Source organism: Esox lucius, chromosome 10 (genome assembly GCF_011004845.1).
Source record: "Esox lucius isolate fEsoLuc1 chromosome 10, fEsoLuc1.pri, whole genome shotgun sequence".
NCBI lineage: Eukaryota > Metazoa > Chordata > Actinopteri > Esociformes > Esocidae > Esox > Esox lucius.
The window spans coordinates 16,445,301-16,460,653 of record NC_047578.1 but is presented as its reverse complement, the minus strand read 5'-3'; the positions used below and the strand labels follow the sequence as shown (position 1 = coordinate 16,460,653).

Sequence of the window (15,353 nt, the reverse complement as noted above, 5' to 3'; positions counted from 1 at the left end):
CCTCATCTCCCTCCTGCGTCCGAATGTATTTGATCTGAAATAGAGTGTCTTCTTCTGCACGCTTCCGTCCCCCTCTCTCCCTTCACCCTCCCACACCTCTTCCTCAGGAGAACCTCCAGCAGCAGATCCTGATGGGCCTGACCCCTCAGACAGCCACGGGCACGGGCACCCCCACCTCTGTGGCCACTCCCCCCTCCACCGTGCACCCTGTCCGTCACGGCTCCGTAGCACCGCCTCCCCCGCAGCGCCTCAAATCCCAGCTGTCCATCAGCCCCGGGGCCACCTCCACCCCTCCCAAGGCCCGCCCCCAGAGCAGGAACCTCCTTCTCCAGTCGCCGGAGTCCAGCTTTGGCGGACGCCAGAATTCGCCACAACAGCAGCAGCAGCAGCAGCATCAGTTGTCCGTCAAACAGTCGGACAGCCCGGCCCCCGGGCTCCCGCACCAGTCCAGCTCCGCCAGGGACAGCCAAGGGGCGCCGCAAGGGGGTAATGGAGAGACCACGGACACACCGACGAAGAGCACAAAGCAGCCCCAGCAGCAGTCCCAGCAGCAGCCTCCTCCGCAGCAGCACCTGCTCAAGCCTACTGTCAATAAACAGGTGTCTTGTCGGAACGGCCAGGGCCTCCGGGTGTCCAAATGGAGCGAGCCAGGAAAAGATTCAGACCACGCTGGCCCACTGAGCTCAAGCGTTGGCAATAGCCCTGGAGGCTAACAGGTTTAGAGGTCTTGGGGCAAGATTTTGGCTACATGTGCATTCAGCCCCTTGATAACAGCTAGTCAGAAGCTCAGCTAGTGCAATGTTTTGTCCCAGTTCCCTCCCAATGTCGTTGCAGTTCGCTTTAAGTTGTTGTTCAAAGGTTAGTACGAAGAGATATAAATGGATATCCAACCTAATAGCTATGAAATTGTTTGTTTTAGCCATCTGCCATCAGTTAACAGGTTTGAACAGATTCTGTTTCCTAAATAGTTCCCGGGATAGGAGTGTTGTTTAGTGTAATCTTATAAGCGAACTGAGCCTTATCTTGTATCATCTGGCATCTTTGCTTCCAGGGTTCTCAGTCCCCCGCGACCTTGACCCCGACCCCCAACGAGCGCACTGTGGCCTGGGTGTCCAACATGCCACACCTCTCAGCTGACATCGAAATCCTGCGTAGCTCTTCAAACCTTGAGGACCTCAAGCTGAAGGAGTACTCCAAGAGCATGGATGAGTCACGGATGGATAGGGTAAGTTCATCTAGAAGCTTCCTAGCTTACAAGGGAGTCTTTATCTGTGCTCCATTTGGTGGGACAGTAACATTTGACCTTCACACTCTTTCTTTCAGCAAGATTGAAAAACGCGGTGTCCAAAAGTTGGAAACCAAATGTTTTTTGCAATTATTATAATTTCAACTAAACGAACTGCAAATTATTAAAGAAATGTGCCAGTGTGCGTCATATTGCCCTGTATGTGCATGCGAATGCTTCCCAACTTCAGTAGCATTTACCCGCTCCCTGACATTCATTCGCCAGGTAAAGGAATACGAAGAGGAGATCCATTCACTTAAGGAGCGCCTGATAATGTCCCATCGGAAGCTAGAGGAGTATGAACGCAGGATGCTTTCACAGGAGCAGCAGACCAGCAAGATCCTGTCTCAGTACCAGAGCCGGTTGGATGACAGCGAACGCAGACTGAGGCAGCAGCAGGTGGAGAAGGACAGCCAAATCAAAGGCATTATCAATAGGTGAGCTTGACCAAGACAGCAAGGAAGGTTCACGTCTGCTTGCTCCCTGGCCGAGATAGCGTTTACTTTGAATGCATTTTTACTTTTGTGGGAATGTCAATTGATCAAAATCGTTTCAGTTAAGGGAAAGACTAGCGCTGGGAGGACAAATAGCCAAACGGCAGTGAATTGAGGCGCAGTGACTGTCTAAAACAAACATTGCCTCCTTCTTTTCCAGGCTGATGGCAGTGGAGGATGAGTTGAGAGTGAGTGCCATTCCTGAAATCAAGCCCAGAATGTTCAGAGAGCAGGTCTGTCTGTTTGTCTGGATGACGGAGAGTGTCTTGTCACAGGTCACAGGCTTTAAAATGGATTCACTGGTTACTGTCAGAAGTACAATTTTTACAGTAGTTTTTGTGGGATGTAGCTAGTGCAATGCATTTGAAAAGCGTCCGCTCACTCTGCAAAATGTTTCCCTAATATTACATGCTTACCCAAATATTATGTACCTGATGCATAGGAACCCAATATAAGCCCCCTTTGAAGGGGTTTGACAGCTAATAGACCCAATCAAACTCAAAATAAACTTTCCAAAAAACGTTCAACCAGTAGACACTTTAAATTTATGATTATGAGTTTTTAATTTGACAACGTTTTAAAATCAGCTTGGCAACATTTGTTGTCTTCACATGTGAACTTGACAACATCAGTTATGTTGTCAACATGTGTGAACTTGACAACATGCTAGCTTGAAAACATGATAACTTGACAGCATGAAAATGCAGACCAGGACTTTTTCAGATAACAAGCTATTTCTTTTAAAACCACCAATTTCGGGCCGAGCTAAGAGCTGGTTATAGACACAACATATCTGCAATACTTATTGTTATTATAAACTGGTTTCCATCACAAGAGCAGTAAAAATATATCTGATTTCATACTTGTGGTGAATGCCTCAAATACCACAGATACCACCCAATCGGCTTTCAAGACTTGACATGTTAGCTTCACAGCATGTGTTAACTGGAGAATATGTGTACACATACCAAAATTGTTTCCGTCCTATGTACGCTGTTTAATGTCTTACTGGACACCATCTTTACATTTCCCTATTTTTTTCACCATCATTAAATCAATCTTTTTTAATAACGGATTATTGAGATGTAGCATTGCAATGCATTGCAGCATCTTTTGAGTCCTAGAGCATGGACAACCTTTGATTGGTTACAGGAGATTCAATCCCTGACCAATATGTTTTGCTTGCTAATTGCGTGTATGAACAAAGTATAAATGAAAACATGGCCTGATTAAACAAGTGAAGTGAAACAGAGAGATATTTCTGTTAGAATTCAGTCTAGATTGCTTTCGTCCAGCCACATGGTATTGCCTCCATACTGTGAAAAATATGCCAAAAGGACCAGTGTGAATCGTAGAATGTATATTTTAGATACCCATATGGAATAAAATATTTTATGTCCCAATACATTGTCATTGGGTAACAGTTGGCACATCCATCTGTTCCTTTCCATGTATGCTATTATACTGAATATTCACTACACAAAATATACATGGTCTGGCCTGAGCAAACTGCCGCGAAGAAACACAGTCATTTCTGCTGGCATTGTCCATTAGCTTCGAGTTGCTGCAAGTCCAGCATTGGTTGTTATATCACATCATCGGGGGACAATTTCACCTTTTTTGTTTGGCAGTTTGAGCCACAGTCAGTCGATAAGGAATATAATAGTTATTTTGTGTACAGTGTTTCTCTTTGTAGCAATGATCGACAGCAGAATGGATCCTGAGGGGGGATTCAAGTCTATTGTGAGACATTGTGGTGGAATGGAGAGATGTATTGCAAGACCAAAAAGGAGAGTGGTCGGTTTGTCTGTGGACTAGAGAAAGTTGACGTCATTGAAGGGATTGAATTGCCTGCTGTTGGTTCCTGTGGTTATGTTTCATTACTTTCACAGACCACTGTACCTGTGATTTCTAACTGTGTTGCCTCAGTGTTTATGTTCATTCATTCTTTTTTTGTGATTGTCGGATGGACATGTGAATAACACATAAATCATTGTTCCAGCAAGCAATTAGCATCTTTCTAAGAGTGTACTGATAAATATTTTAAGAAACACTTTGTAAGGCTAAGAGTATTGGTATGCATCACTAATTCTCATTTGCCATGCATGGTATAGAGTTTAAAATCGTGTCTTTGAATGATCGAGAGTCAAGAGCGTGATCCCAAAAGAGGTTAGTGTGGCTGTGGGCCCAGACTCTTGTAACTAGGCCAGTCTTCCTTTAGTTGTCCGATACAGTATGTGAATGAGACCAGTGTCTGCAGTGCATTAAGGCAGCCAACTGTTAGAGAGTTACTGATACGAAGACCATTGACAATTCTATTTTCTTATTTAATCTCATTTATTTAAATCAACAGAGAAATAGAGCACTTAGAGAAATACATTCTTGGACTCCATCTGTGTTGTGTTCATTAGGGCGACAAAAAAATGACTGAAAATAAGAATTAGCTTTTATTATTCGATAAGTCCAAGTATACCAGTCTGTCTTCTTTCCGTCTGGTGCCGAATGAACAGGAGCCTGTTTCTCAACCCTACCCCCACCCCGCCCCCCCCCTGACCTTTTGTCTCCGTCCTGTTCTTTCTGGTGAGGTCTTTTGTTTTGTTCTCTTTCATCTCTGTTCAAACGTGTCATCCTTCTACTTTCTAACCCCTTTTCTTCTCTCCCTCTCTACAACCTGACCGCCTCCTCTACCCCACCGCGGCCCGCACCCCTTCCCTCTTCTTGTGCGACGTTCTCTACCCTCGTGTTTTCTCCTGAAACCCTTCCCTACCCTACCCTCCCTCCCTCCCTCTATTCTGCTATCGATAGGAAGAGGACTCTTCCTCTCTGGGTTCTGCGGACCCTCAGGGTCTTCCCGGAGGGGGGGGTGGGACGGCCGCCGTCACTGCCAGGCCTGGGGTCTCCACTTCAGGCCTCACCTGTGCCAGCTCCCCTTGGAACGGAGCCCTCCCTCCCCTCCCCCCTCCCCGTCTCCATGCCAGCCACAACGGCGAGTTGACAAGTGGCAACCGAGCCTACCCCTCAACTACCACCATGGTTACGCCAGCCAGGAGCACGGCAACGTGGACCTCGGCAACAGCAACGTCAGATCCGAGCTTAACCGGGAGGAGGGCAGTCTAATAACGAAATGTGATTACTGAAACAATTCAGTTAAGAGAAGAACATTCTCGTGGCAATGTCTTTTCGTTTTGGCCAAGCAGTTGTTTCAAATGACATTCATTCATTTGATAGGGACAGTTTTAATGACAACATTGACACATTTACCAGATGGCAGATACATTGCACCATGGTCCTTTAGCTTGCAGTCATTGCCAGCTTCAGTCATTACAGATGGGCTTTGAAACGCTGATAAATCCTTCTCATTTAATTGATCTTGTAGAATAAAGTCACGTCTAGTATTTGTTTTTAAGACTTAAATAACCACACTCGGTTATTTGAAGGTCGCTCTAATGATTTTGGTTATTTTGTTTCTAAACCAATGGTAAAATGGTCTTCTGTCAGTTGTTAGGTTGATAGTTGGTAATATTTGGCTTGGCAAAGTTTTTTTGTAACTCTTTATTTGTTTCTCATTGAAATCCTCACACAGGTCTTAGAGAGAGTATTTGGTCCATGTAGATATATATATAAATGTTTTCCCCCATTCCATTTGTTCATCAAAATGTATTTTTTGGGAAAGATATATACAGTGCCGGAAACAATTAAGACACCACTGCACATTTTTCTCTCCTTTCAAAAAGTTGAAAAGGAAGGTTTTCACTGAAGAACAGACGGGTTAAAATTAAGAGACCACTGCAAATTGAACCCTTCTGTTCCTCACTCAAAACTTTCCTTTTAAACTTATTTGGAAAAGAAAGAAAAAGGTGCAGTGGTCTCTTAATTTTTTCCGGAGCTGTACAAAACAGTTTATATGTATAGATTTCTGTAAAATTCTTTCAAACGTTAAGCACTCACCTTGAGTGTAAAATAAAATAATTTACCACAGACCTCAAATCCAGCACCTAGCGTTGACCTGTGGGCCTTGGTTAGCCTGTGGGCTTTGGTTAGCCTGTGGGCCTTGGTTAGCGTGTGGGCCTTGGTTAGCCTTATGGGCTTTGGTTAACCTGTGGGCCTTGGTTAGCCTATGGGCTTTGGTTAGCCTGTGGGCCTTGGTTAGCCTGTGGGCCTTGGTTAGCCTACCCCTGTCCCAAGGCAATGTATAATATGCTTCCTAATGATGTCGCTCCAAAGCTGGAGTTTCAGCGCTGATATTCACAGCTATATTTGGATGTATATTTTAACCCACAAAGTGCAATGTAGAGAAACTAATTTCCCATTCTCCCTCTGTTTCTCTTTCTGCAGCCAATTCAACCGTGTTACGGAGGACACCCTGGAACCTGACTGGCAGATCACATGTAGTCAGAGCGGATATGGGTCCAGGCCAAATCCTACTGGTTGACCAAGGCAGATCATAGAGGAGCTCTGCAGTACATGGCTACTTTAGATCTGTTCAATGCCCCACAACAAGCTGAGCTTTTGGAAATATAGAAGAAAATTGCATGCATTTTCTCTCTCTCTCTCTCTCTCTCTCTCTGCAATACCATGACTCAACCCTGGTGACAATCAGCTCAGTATGAGCAGTGATGTTTACATTGTCTGCGTGTTGCAGTGACTCATACGCGAGTGATGGAACATGGCAATATTGAACCTGTGGTTTCCATTGTAATGGGTAGGACAAAGCACAATCCTGAGTGTGTTTACATGAACACTAATAATTTGATATGAAACTGAATATGGCCATTGGCCAAGTATAGCATTTTTCATGTTTATTTTAATTAATTAATTAATTTATTTTGGGGGGGGGGGGGGGGCAAGGTGGCCTAGTGGTTAGGGCATCTGACTAGTGTTCGAAGGTTATCTAGCATCAAGGTGAAAGCTATGTTGTTCTGTCCCTGAGAAGGACAGTTAACCCAAATTGCTCCAGTTCCTAAGAACTGGTTCTAAATGTACATGCCTGGTTAAATAACAGTAAAATCAACAAAACAAATACCTTGTCTCAAATACTGAGATCTTAAAGTAAGTATATGCTGTAACAACTGCTGCTTTTCTTGAGAAATCTTTCAAATTATTAGAACATGTAAACAGGTTCTTCCGAGTTCCATGGGTGTCAACACCGTAATGTTTGCTTGTATGCTGCGTTCATTAAAAAGTGGGAATTGGGAATTTTGTCATTTGAGGTTGTAAATACTAGTTGGATGCGTTCATAATCTCTGAAATAATTGAGAAAACCCTACTGACTAACAGCTAACAAGCTGAAGGTCCAGCTATTAACAAATTATGGATCTTTTTTTATAAATACTTTTTTATTGAACTTAAATTAGCCAAAATGAATCGAACTGGTTCTTACATAAGACATATGAAATACATGACATGGCAGCAAGAAAGGGTACAGATTGGAGATCAGGGAAACATTAATAGAGTCAAGGTGAGGACACCACAGTTCACTTGGCTGAATCCAAACATTGCACTGTTGTTTTTTGTTAATTTTACATTTACTGTGCACTGCATTTGTTAATTACGGAAATTAGAAAATACTCTGGAGATTCAGAAAACCATAACCGTGATAATTTTCTTGGAGAATATGGGGTAGGAGCAACATAGTTACTGGTGTTGGAATGGGCTTTATTAGTCAAAGGAGAGTTGACTACAAGGTGATTTGGTTTATTCTCATAGTTTTGCCATAGAGAAGTAAGAGCAAGTACACTTGTAGTTGATTAGTTTAGAACACAACCCCGCCATCAAATTCCTGTTATTGTTGATGTCATCCAAATCCATCCCGATATAAATTATAATCTGGGTCAAGTGGGACTCATGTTAAATTGTGTTCTTTGGCAGACATGTCTAGCTAAATTATAAAATAAGGTTTTCAAAAGAAAAACATTTATTGCAATTTTCATGCGTAGGAATTCATGAGTGCATTCAGATGCACGTTCCTCCGTTAGCTTTCTTCACAGCAGACACAAACATGTGTTCACTGTGTTCAGAACAACCCATGGTATGACATCTTGAGTTTTATAATATGGAAATGGTCACTTAAATTCAAAGGCTTTGCTTTGTGACACTAACAGTGTATTTATTAAATCGTCTTCCAAAATACAGTACCAAGAATGTACAGCTTTTTCCATATTCAGATAACGACAAATGTATCCAGTTGGTGGCCAAACAACTGTCAGTCAAAACTGTTGCAGCACGCTGAGGTCCACAGCCTGATCTCTGACGTCATGTACAGCATGTTACTGTACATATAATGTGTTCCAATTAAAGATGCAGTCTGTGATTTCTGGTTGTGAAGATGGCTCTTTTGAGCCAAAAATCATCTCCAAAAATGGTGTATTATGTCATACTGTATGTGGGCCTATTTGTGTGCCGTGTCATCAAAACCACTCACTTTCAAACTTGGAATTCCATCGCTAACTGAGGTGTGATGGCATTTATAGATCATGCACAAATAAACAACATTTTATGAAATGGGAGGTTTATAAAATATTTTGTTAAAAGCAAAAGTCTCAGACTGCATCTATAAGTGTCCAGATATACCATCTTCAACCTGTATCCAGGAAGTGCAAGTGCTTACAAGCCATACGTGTCATTTCTTTAGTAGGCAATGGCAGAAGTCAGTACGTGAGCCAAGTAATGACCTATTTGGATGGTCATTCTAGTGGATGTATTTACCAGTTCCCACACCCAACGAACGCAGCATAATGCGTGAAATTCTGAAAGTTTGCAAATGCTGAAAATGTTAGTCTTAGAAATAATTGTCACATAAAAACATATGTTCCGACCTCAGAATCAAGTATGCTTCTCAAAAATAGAATTGCTTCTTTAGCAAAAAATTTATGTTGACTGGGGATTTTGTGCATTTACCAAAGTCCCACTGGTAAACTGAATATGTAAGTGGAAACGATAGAAAATGATTTACAGAAAAATATATATATTATTGGAAAGCATGTAAATGTTCGAAAATCTGAAAATCATCAATAATTGTATTATGTGTGCATGTAATCATCCTCACTGAGAATGAGAGAGAAAGAAACTTTGGGAGATCTCACAGTTTTTCCTGCCCCTACCTGAACTTACTACATTTCCTGTGACCTCTGCTACACTGGAGTCTGATATTCCTAATTCCAATTCCTAATTCCCAAACTATTCCTAATCACAATTCCTAATTCCCAAACTGAACACGTAACGCCTAAACCAGACCGGCCACGTTCCATACCCGAGCGTTGGAAACGTATTATACATTGCCTTGGGACAGGGGTAGGCTAACCAAGGCCCACATATATAAATATATATGTGTGAATGTTTTTCCATATTTTTTGTAGAGATTAATCATGAATAACTAAAAGCTAAAAATTCACTGTTTGTCTTTTTTCACTAGAAGTGATGAGATCGTTTTGAGTTCATAGGAATTTTTACTTTAATTGACTAAAACAAAAAATGAAAGCATGAGCTTTTTTGAGATAAAATAACCATTAAGCTATTTAACGTGTAGTAACTTAAAATTTAAAATATGCTATTCAGTTTATTTGTTTTGCAATGTTGCCACAACAGAAATAATAATTAACTTATTTATGATGGTGCCATTATTCTTTTTGTATTTTTACATAGCCTACAGTAACATGAATACAAATACTAACGTGTTTATATAGAGTATAACCACAGGTCCACACATGAAAGTGAATCTCGCACGATTATCCACATTTTTGCTGGAAGGGTAAACCAGGCCTCATGCGTAGTATTCTCAGAAATTCCAACAGCGCCCACGAGCCTGTCATGTATACAGTGTAGCAGGCCTGTAATCCTGTCAAGTGCTCTCCTTACCATCACTTGTTGTTAGTGTTAAGCTGATGCCCCACTCCCATTACAGATGTTGAATTAAATGAAAGCTTAATGCCAATACTGCCCTTGTTCTCAGGCTAGATATACTGTATCTGTACTGCCTTGGACATCCCTATCCCTCTGGCCGAATTGTTTCCTCCTTTTTCTGATCTGCTGTCTCCCTGAGAGAAAAAACATCTAATATGCACAGCCCTGTGATTCACGACAGGAGTACCACAGGTCTCGATTTTATTGTCGTCCGGATACGTTTCCAAATGAAGGAGCTGAGACACGTGGACGTTGTTTTACTTTTCCTATGTACATTTTTAAATTGATATGGAGTAGTCCCCTGGACGTCTGTGGTGTTTGTTCATTCAAAATGATTCCCCCGGTTTGGTTTCTTTACCTTGTGGACGATTCCTCTGGACCGTTGTGCTTTTCTACCTATGGGGTTCTCTTCGAGATGGAAGGACGCGTTTTTTTTGCCTGCTCTGCCTCTTATCAAAGTCTGGGACACACTGCCCTCTTGTGGCCATAATGTCAATCTGCACTAGGTAGAGGAATGACACTTCCTCAAGTGGTGCTCAGCTACAGAGCTACTGTTTGGCTGGGGATCAGGAACCCAACAATTGGCATGCTTGACCTGTCCCAGTTTTATTGACTCCACTCCCTCACCTTGGACTCGTGCAGGTGCCTGGACTCAAACCCTTTGGGTCGTACTGTTTCACTTCCCCTTATCATCACACAGGGGGGTGACAGAGCAATCATCAGATAGAGTTACTGAATGTCTAAATTAGTGAATGGGTGTATGTTTTTCTTTTTGCGTATAATATACAGTATATATATAAATATATATAGGAGATGAATGTGCGTAGAAGAAAAGTGTTCCATGTATATGGTTGCTTTGTACCGTATGTGTGAATATGCATATATAACTATATATGCGTGTGTGTGTGTGTGTGTGTGTACGTATGTGTGAAGAATTGTTCCCGAAGACAAAAAAGGGATACAAATACACCTCAGAACGGCAGGGACAAGAGGCGCTACACAAACATGGCCACACATAGAAACAGATCCCATGTCTTCTCTGGGTGTTGTCCTCTCCTGGTTCCTCCAACTCAAGGAAAAACAAAGATCAATATTTAGTTTTTCACCCATAAATATACACACCACCCTGGTCTACACACACACACACACACTAAAACAACACTCTTATTACACCCTTTCACACAGATGCGTATGCCAACACTAACAAATGAATCCACCAGACCTTTCTGTAAATTGTATCTTTCCCTTTTGGTCAAACTGTATGTGATGGTTATTTCTGTATATAAATTGAGGCAGTTGACATCACAGATTCCTGCTTGAATCTATTTAATTAATTTCAACTCCTGCTTTGAAAATGACATTTTCATAGATATATCAAGTTACATTTACATATAGACCTTTGTTTTATTGGTAGACATTATGGTAAGTTGATTTTGTAGTAAATGTTTGAGATAGTTGAGATTTAAGTAGACTGCACTTAAGATTATGCTTTTCATAGATACAGGTGCAATATATTAAAATGTGATACTGTGCCTCTGTTCCGATATTATAAAAACCAATGCCACAGCCCCTTTGGGGACCGTTTCTTTTCTCACCTACAAAAGCCTCAGATCAACTTCTCAAGCACTTCGAAAAAACCAAGTGGCCAAAATACAAGGGAATTGTTTGCTGTAGTCGCGAGGAATGAATTGCCATATATTGATTTAGCCAATATATACAAAAATGTCAAGGTATAAATGTAAATCATTCTCAGCCTCTGTCATGCATTCTACTCCTAGTGCATGAGTGAGTGGATTGTCATAACAATCAACTGAATCCTTAATCTAGCATATTTAAACTACCTATCTGTTCATTAAAATGGTTGACATACTGTATGATATAATGCCTTTTCTCTTAGCCATTCCTGTAATAAATTTCCGTGTTTTGCCTTCCCTTTGATGCTACCCTTATGATGGGGCGTTTCTCTAGTTGTCTATTCCCTTAAAGTTAACAATGCCCCTTGACAAGCCATAACCCCTCGACCCCCCCTCCTAATGTCAAACTTTTAATAGACATTAGGGAATGTCACAGATATCTGTATGCAGACATTATGTATGCATACTGTAGGTCAATTAAAAACATATTTATCAACCTTTTATGGAGATTTCATATGAATGTTAATAGTCTCATGATGGTAATGGTTATTGTAATTATTATGATGATTCTTGTAATTATTATTACTATTACAATGATTTTATTGATATATAATTATTCAATAGCAATTGCTTTTATGTGAATAAGGGGGAAGTTTCTATTTTTCCGGTGTTACATGTCTGGAGATTTAAATAAGCAAACAAATTAATAAATAGATATATCCCTACCCTCCCACATGCTTTGTGTGTTCTGTCAGTTACACTGTTGTGTATAACCTACTTTATATTTTAATATCTATGCTGATTGGCTGATAGCAATGTTATATGAGACCGTATACCAAAAGTATAAGACATGAAATTAAAAGGAATACATATAAAATGTCTGGCTGGACATTTGATTATTTGGGCTGGACATCAATAATCCAGGATAATTGTCAGAAAGTGTCCAGAAAATCTTTGTTTCAGGATCTTGGCGACAAGACATTTTCACAATACAGTATATTGTTTTCTTATGGCTGGGTACTCTGTCTTACTGGGGGAATGTGAAGAGACATGCCTGTTTGCCTGTTAGCTGTTTCTCCTTTCCACTGAAAACATCCCTATATAGTTCCCATCATGACATTGGTGAGTGCATTGGCACCTTCAGAAAGGAAAAGGCAAAGCGAGAGGATTATCTCTAACCAAAATCTGTCCACTGTATGTTAAAAACAAGGACATTTCTAAGTGACCCCAAACCTTTGAACTGTTGTATATATTTTTTTAAATATAATTTCTTCTAAGGTATTACATTTAGAGGAAGATCTTGACTGCTTCTTCTAAAAGTAGCCTACAAAAGCAAATGTGACAGAAATCTGAACTCTGTCTTTAGATTCAAATGGCCTCGTGTTTATCTCTAATTGACTTGTAAACATGTAGAGACAATGTTTGTTTTGTTCTGCAACCCAATGATAGGGAGATATGGCTTGATGCAGAGATAACCTATAATCAGAGAGAGCTCCTTGGTCTCATCCTTCCGCCTTTTCCACAGCTAATCTAATCAACTCATTCATTGCTGATGACCTTTCCAATATCAACAGTTAACTCGGCAATAAAAAGCTACTATTCTCTGACAATCTAATTAAGAGAACATTGCTGCAAATTAGAAAAAAAAAGATAAAAGTAAATAACATAGTATTTATTCATAATGTGTCGGTAGGATAGCTTTGTCAAAATCTTATCAGAATCTAAACTGTGTAAAGGTCTATATGGCATTTCTAAATATAAGGAAATGGCTATTCAGAGAGCAAAATGTTGGACATCCTAATTAGTTTACGTTTTACTTCCACTGATGGGACCTCTATTCTGAGTGTTGAAAGGATATCTTCTGAGGATGTTGAAGGCAGTTCATTTAGCTTGACCAGCATTTATTTTCTTAATTTGAAGACACATCTTTTATCCAGATGATGAATGGACATCATTTACAGACGTTCAAAACATTCTGTGAAGGTAGTAATACACATCCCCCTGAGGGCCGGCCATTCATTTTTGTCCTCTGTAGGGGACATTTTGACTTTATGGTATCTTAATAACTAGTCATGATACCACAGCAATTTCTGCTTTTATTTTAAGAGTACATCCTGGGCTTTAAAATGTTATTTGGGGGTGGGACTTCCTTGATCCTCTTCCTTGATCTACAAAATGGCTTTCATTGCAATTGGGACGTTTTATGGGCGAGAGAAAAATATTTCTTCAAATATTTAATGTACAAATATTTTCTAAGAATTTGATGCTATCCTGTAGTTAAAAACTTAAAGAGAACATTTAGCGTGTTTTCAGGAAAGTTTGACTATTTTAAACATTCAGTTAGAGCATATTAATGTCATATACTCTGTAAAGGACACCCGGACTCATTGACTACATTTTTCTCCTGCACATAGTAGCTCACTGACAGCGGTAGAGAGGATTTTTAATAAAATAGGTGAGGGTGACTCTGAACAGACCTATCAGATGAGGAATTTCCACAGTCAGAGGTTGAGGCAGTATCAAGATGTATGGCGCAGTGCATCTGCCAGAGATGGTTGATTCCACCAGAACATGCACAAGAAAAGTATGTTCAGGGAAAACGTACATCAGATACACTATAAGACCAAAAGTATTTATTGAGATAAACTGATTATTGAGTTTAGGTGTTTCAGCCAAACCTATTGCTCACATGTGTATAAAATCCAGCACATCTTTATCGACAAAAATTGGCAGTACAATGAGTCATACTGAAGAGCTCAGTGACTATAAACGTGGCACTGTCATAGGAAGCCACCTTTGCCAAGTGAGTTTGTGAAATGTCAGCCCTACAAGATCTGCCCTGGCCAAAAGTAACTATTATAATTGTGAACTGGAAGTGTCTAGGAGCAACATCTGCCCAGCCATGAAGTGGTAGACCACACAAACTCACAGAGCAGGGCCGCCAAGTGCTGAAGCACACAGAGCATAAAGATCGCCTATCACTCACCAGTTCCAAACTGCCTCTGGAATAAACATCACCACAAGAAGTGTGTGTTGGGAGCTACACAAAATGTTTCCATGGTCAATCAGCTGTACGCAAGCCTCATATCAACATGTACAATGCCAATAGTTGTCTGGAGTGGTGTAAACCACGCTGCCACTGGACTCTGGAGCAGTGGAAACATGTTCTCTGGAGTGAAGAATCACACGTTACTTTCTGGCAATCTGATGAGTGAATCTGGGTCTGGCAGATGCCAGGAAAACACTACCTACTAGAATGCATAGTGCCTACTGTACAGTTTGGTGGAGGAGGGATAATCTTCTGGGGCTGATTTTTAGGATTTGGGCTAGGCCCCTTAGTTCCAGTGAAGGGTCAACTTAATGCTGCAGGATACTAAGACATTTTAGACGATTTGGTCCTTCCAACTTTGTGGCAACAGTTATTGTGATTGTTACAAAAATCTACTCTACATGGATTGTGTGATGCAAACCATGTATAACAGACAACATTTCTGAAGTTCTGGGTCCTGATGTCCTCTACTGAGGACATACTGTATAAACCAAATACATTTTTCAAAAATCCTGTTGTAAGAGACCTTCCGTTTTTTGGCAATTTCTCACATTTCCTTCAGAAGTTATCTTTGGGGAAGTTATCTTCTTCTCAGAATAAACGTAATAAGCGATAGACCTATATATGCATGTGAAGAAGATCCTGCCGCATGTTAACCTACCAGCTGCCCCTGACTGTGACAACACCATAGAAACAAATTATATACAATTAAAACACAAAATAATTATGTGATAGGGGCCAAGCACGGCCCCCACCACCGCAGACCTCCAGCACCGCCGATATTACGCCCGTGAGCCTACTACATGCTGTCGACATTTTTACCGCTTATTCTCAAAAGTAAATGCTAAATAAATACAATACAGGTTTCACTTCGCCAACAGGACGGTTCTCAGTGGGTAGCATAATTGAAATCTGTAACTGTAATTACTGCACTCTTCCTGCAATCCTTTGTTGTAAGAGCACAAGTCATTTTTTTGTTTGAGATTCTCTAG

The 15,353-nt window shown here is 40.8% G+C and overlaps 1 protein-coding gene across 16 annotated transcripts in view; it reads left to right on the top strand.

The window, feature by feature from the left end:
* Positions 1 to 6,616, top strand: part of syngap1a (synaptic Ras GTPase activating protein 1a) — an 83,103-nt gene extending 76,487 nt beyond the window's left edge. For 13 of the 16 annotated variants that reach the window (XM_010873783.5, XM_020050399.3, XM_020050398.3 and 10 more), the window contains 6 exons: positions 108 to 599; positions 1,052 to 1,225; positions 1,511 to 1,722; positions 1,940 to 2,012; positions 4,585 to 4,905; positions 6,115 to 6,616. In XM_010873783.5, the coding sequence (XP_010872085.1) occupies positions 108 to 599; positions 1,052 to 1,225; positions 1,511 to 1,722; positions 1,940 to 2,012; positions 4,585 to 4,896 (1,263 nt within the window). In that variant the 3' untranslated portion in view covers positions 4,897 to 4,905; positions 6,115 to 6,616. The remainder of the gene's footprint in view (positions 1 to 107; positions 600 to 1,051; positions 1,226 to 1,510; positions 1,723 to 1,939; positions 2,013 to 4,584; positions 4,906 to 6,114) is intronic. The other 3 variants (XM_020050393.3, XM_020050405.3, XM_020050403.3) reach the window with 3 other exon arrangements.
* The last annotated feature ends 8,737 nt before the right edge of the window (positions 6,617 to 15,353 follow it).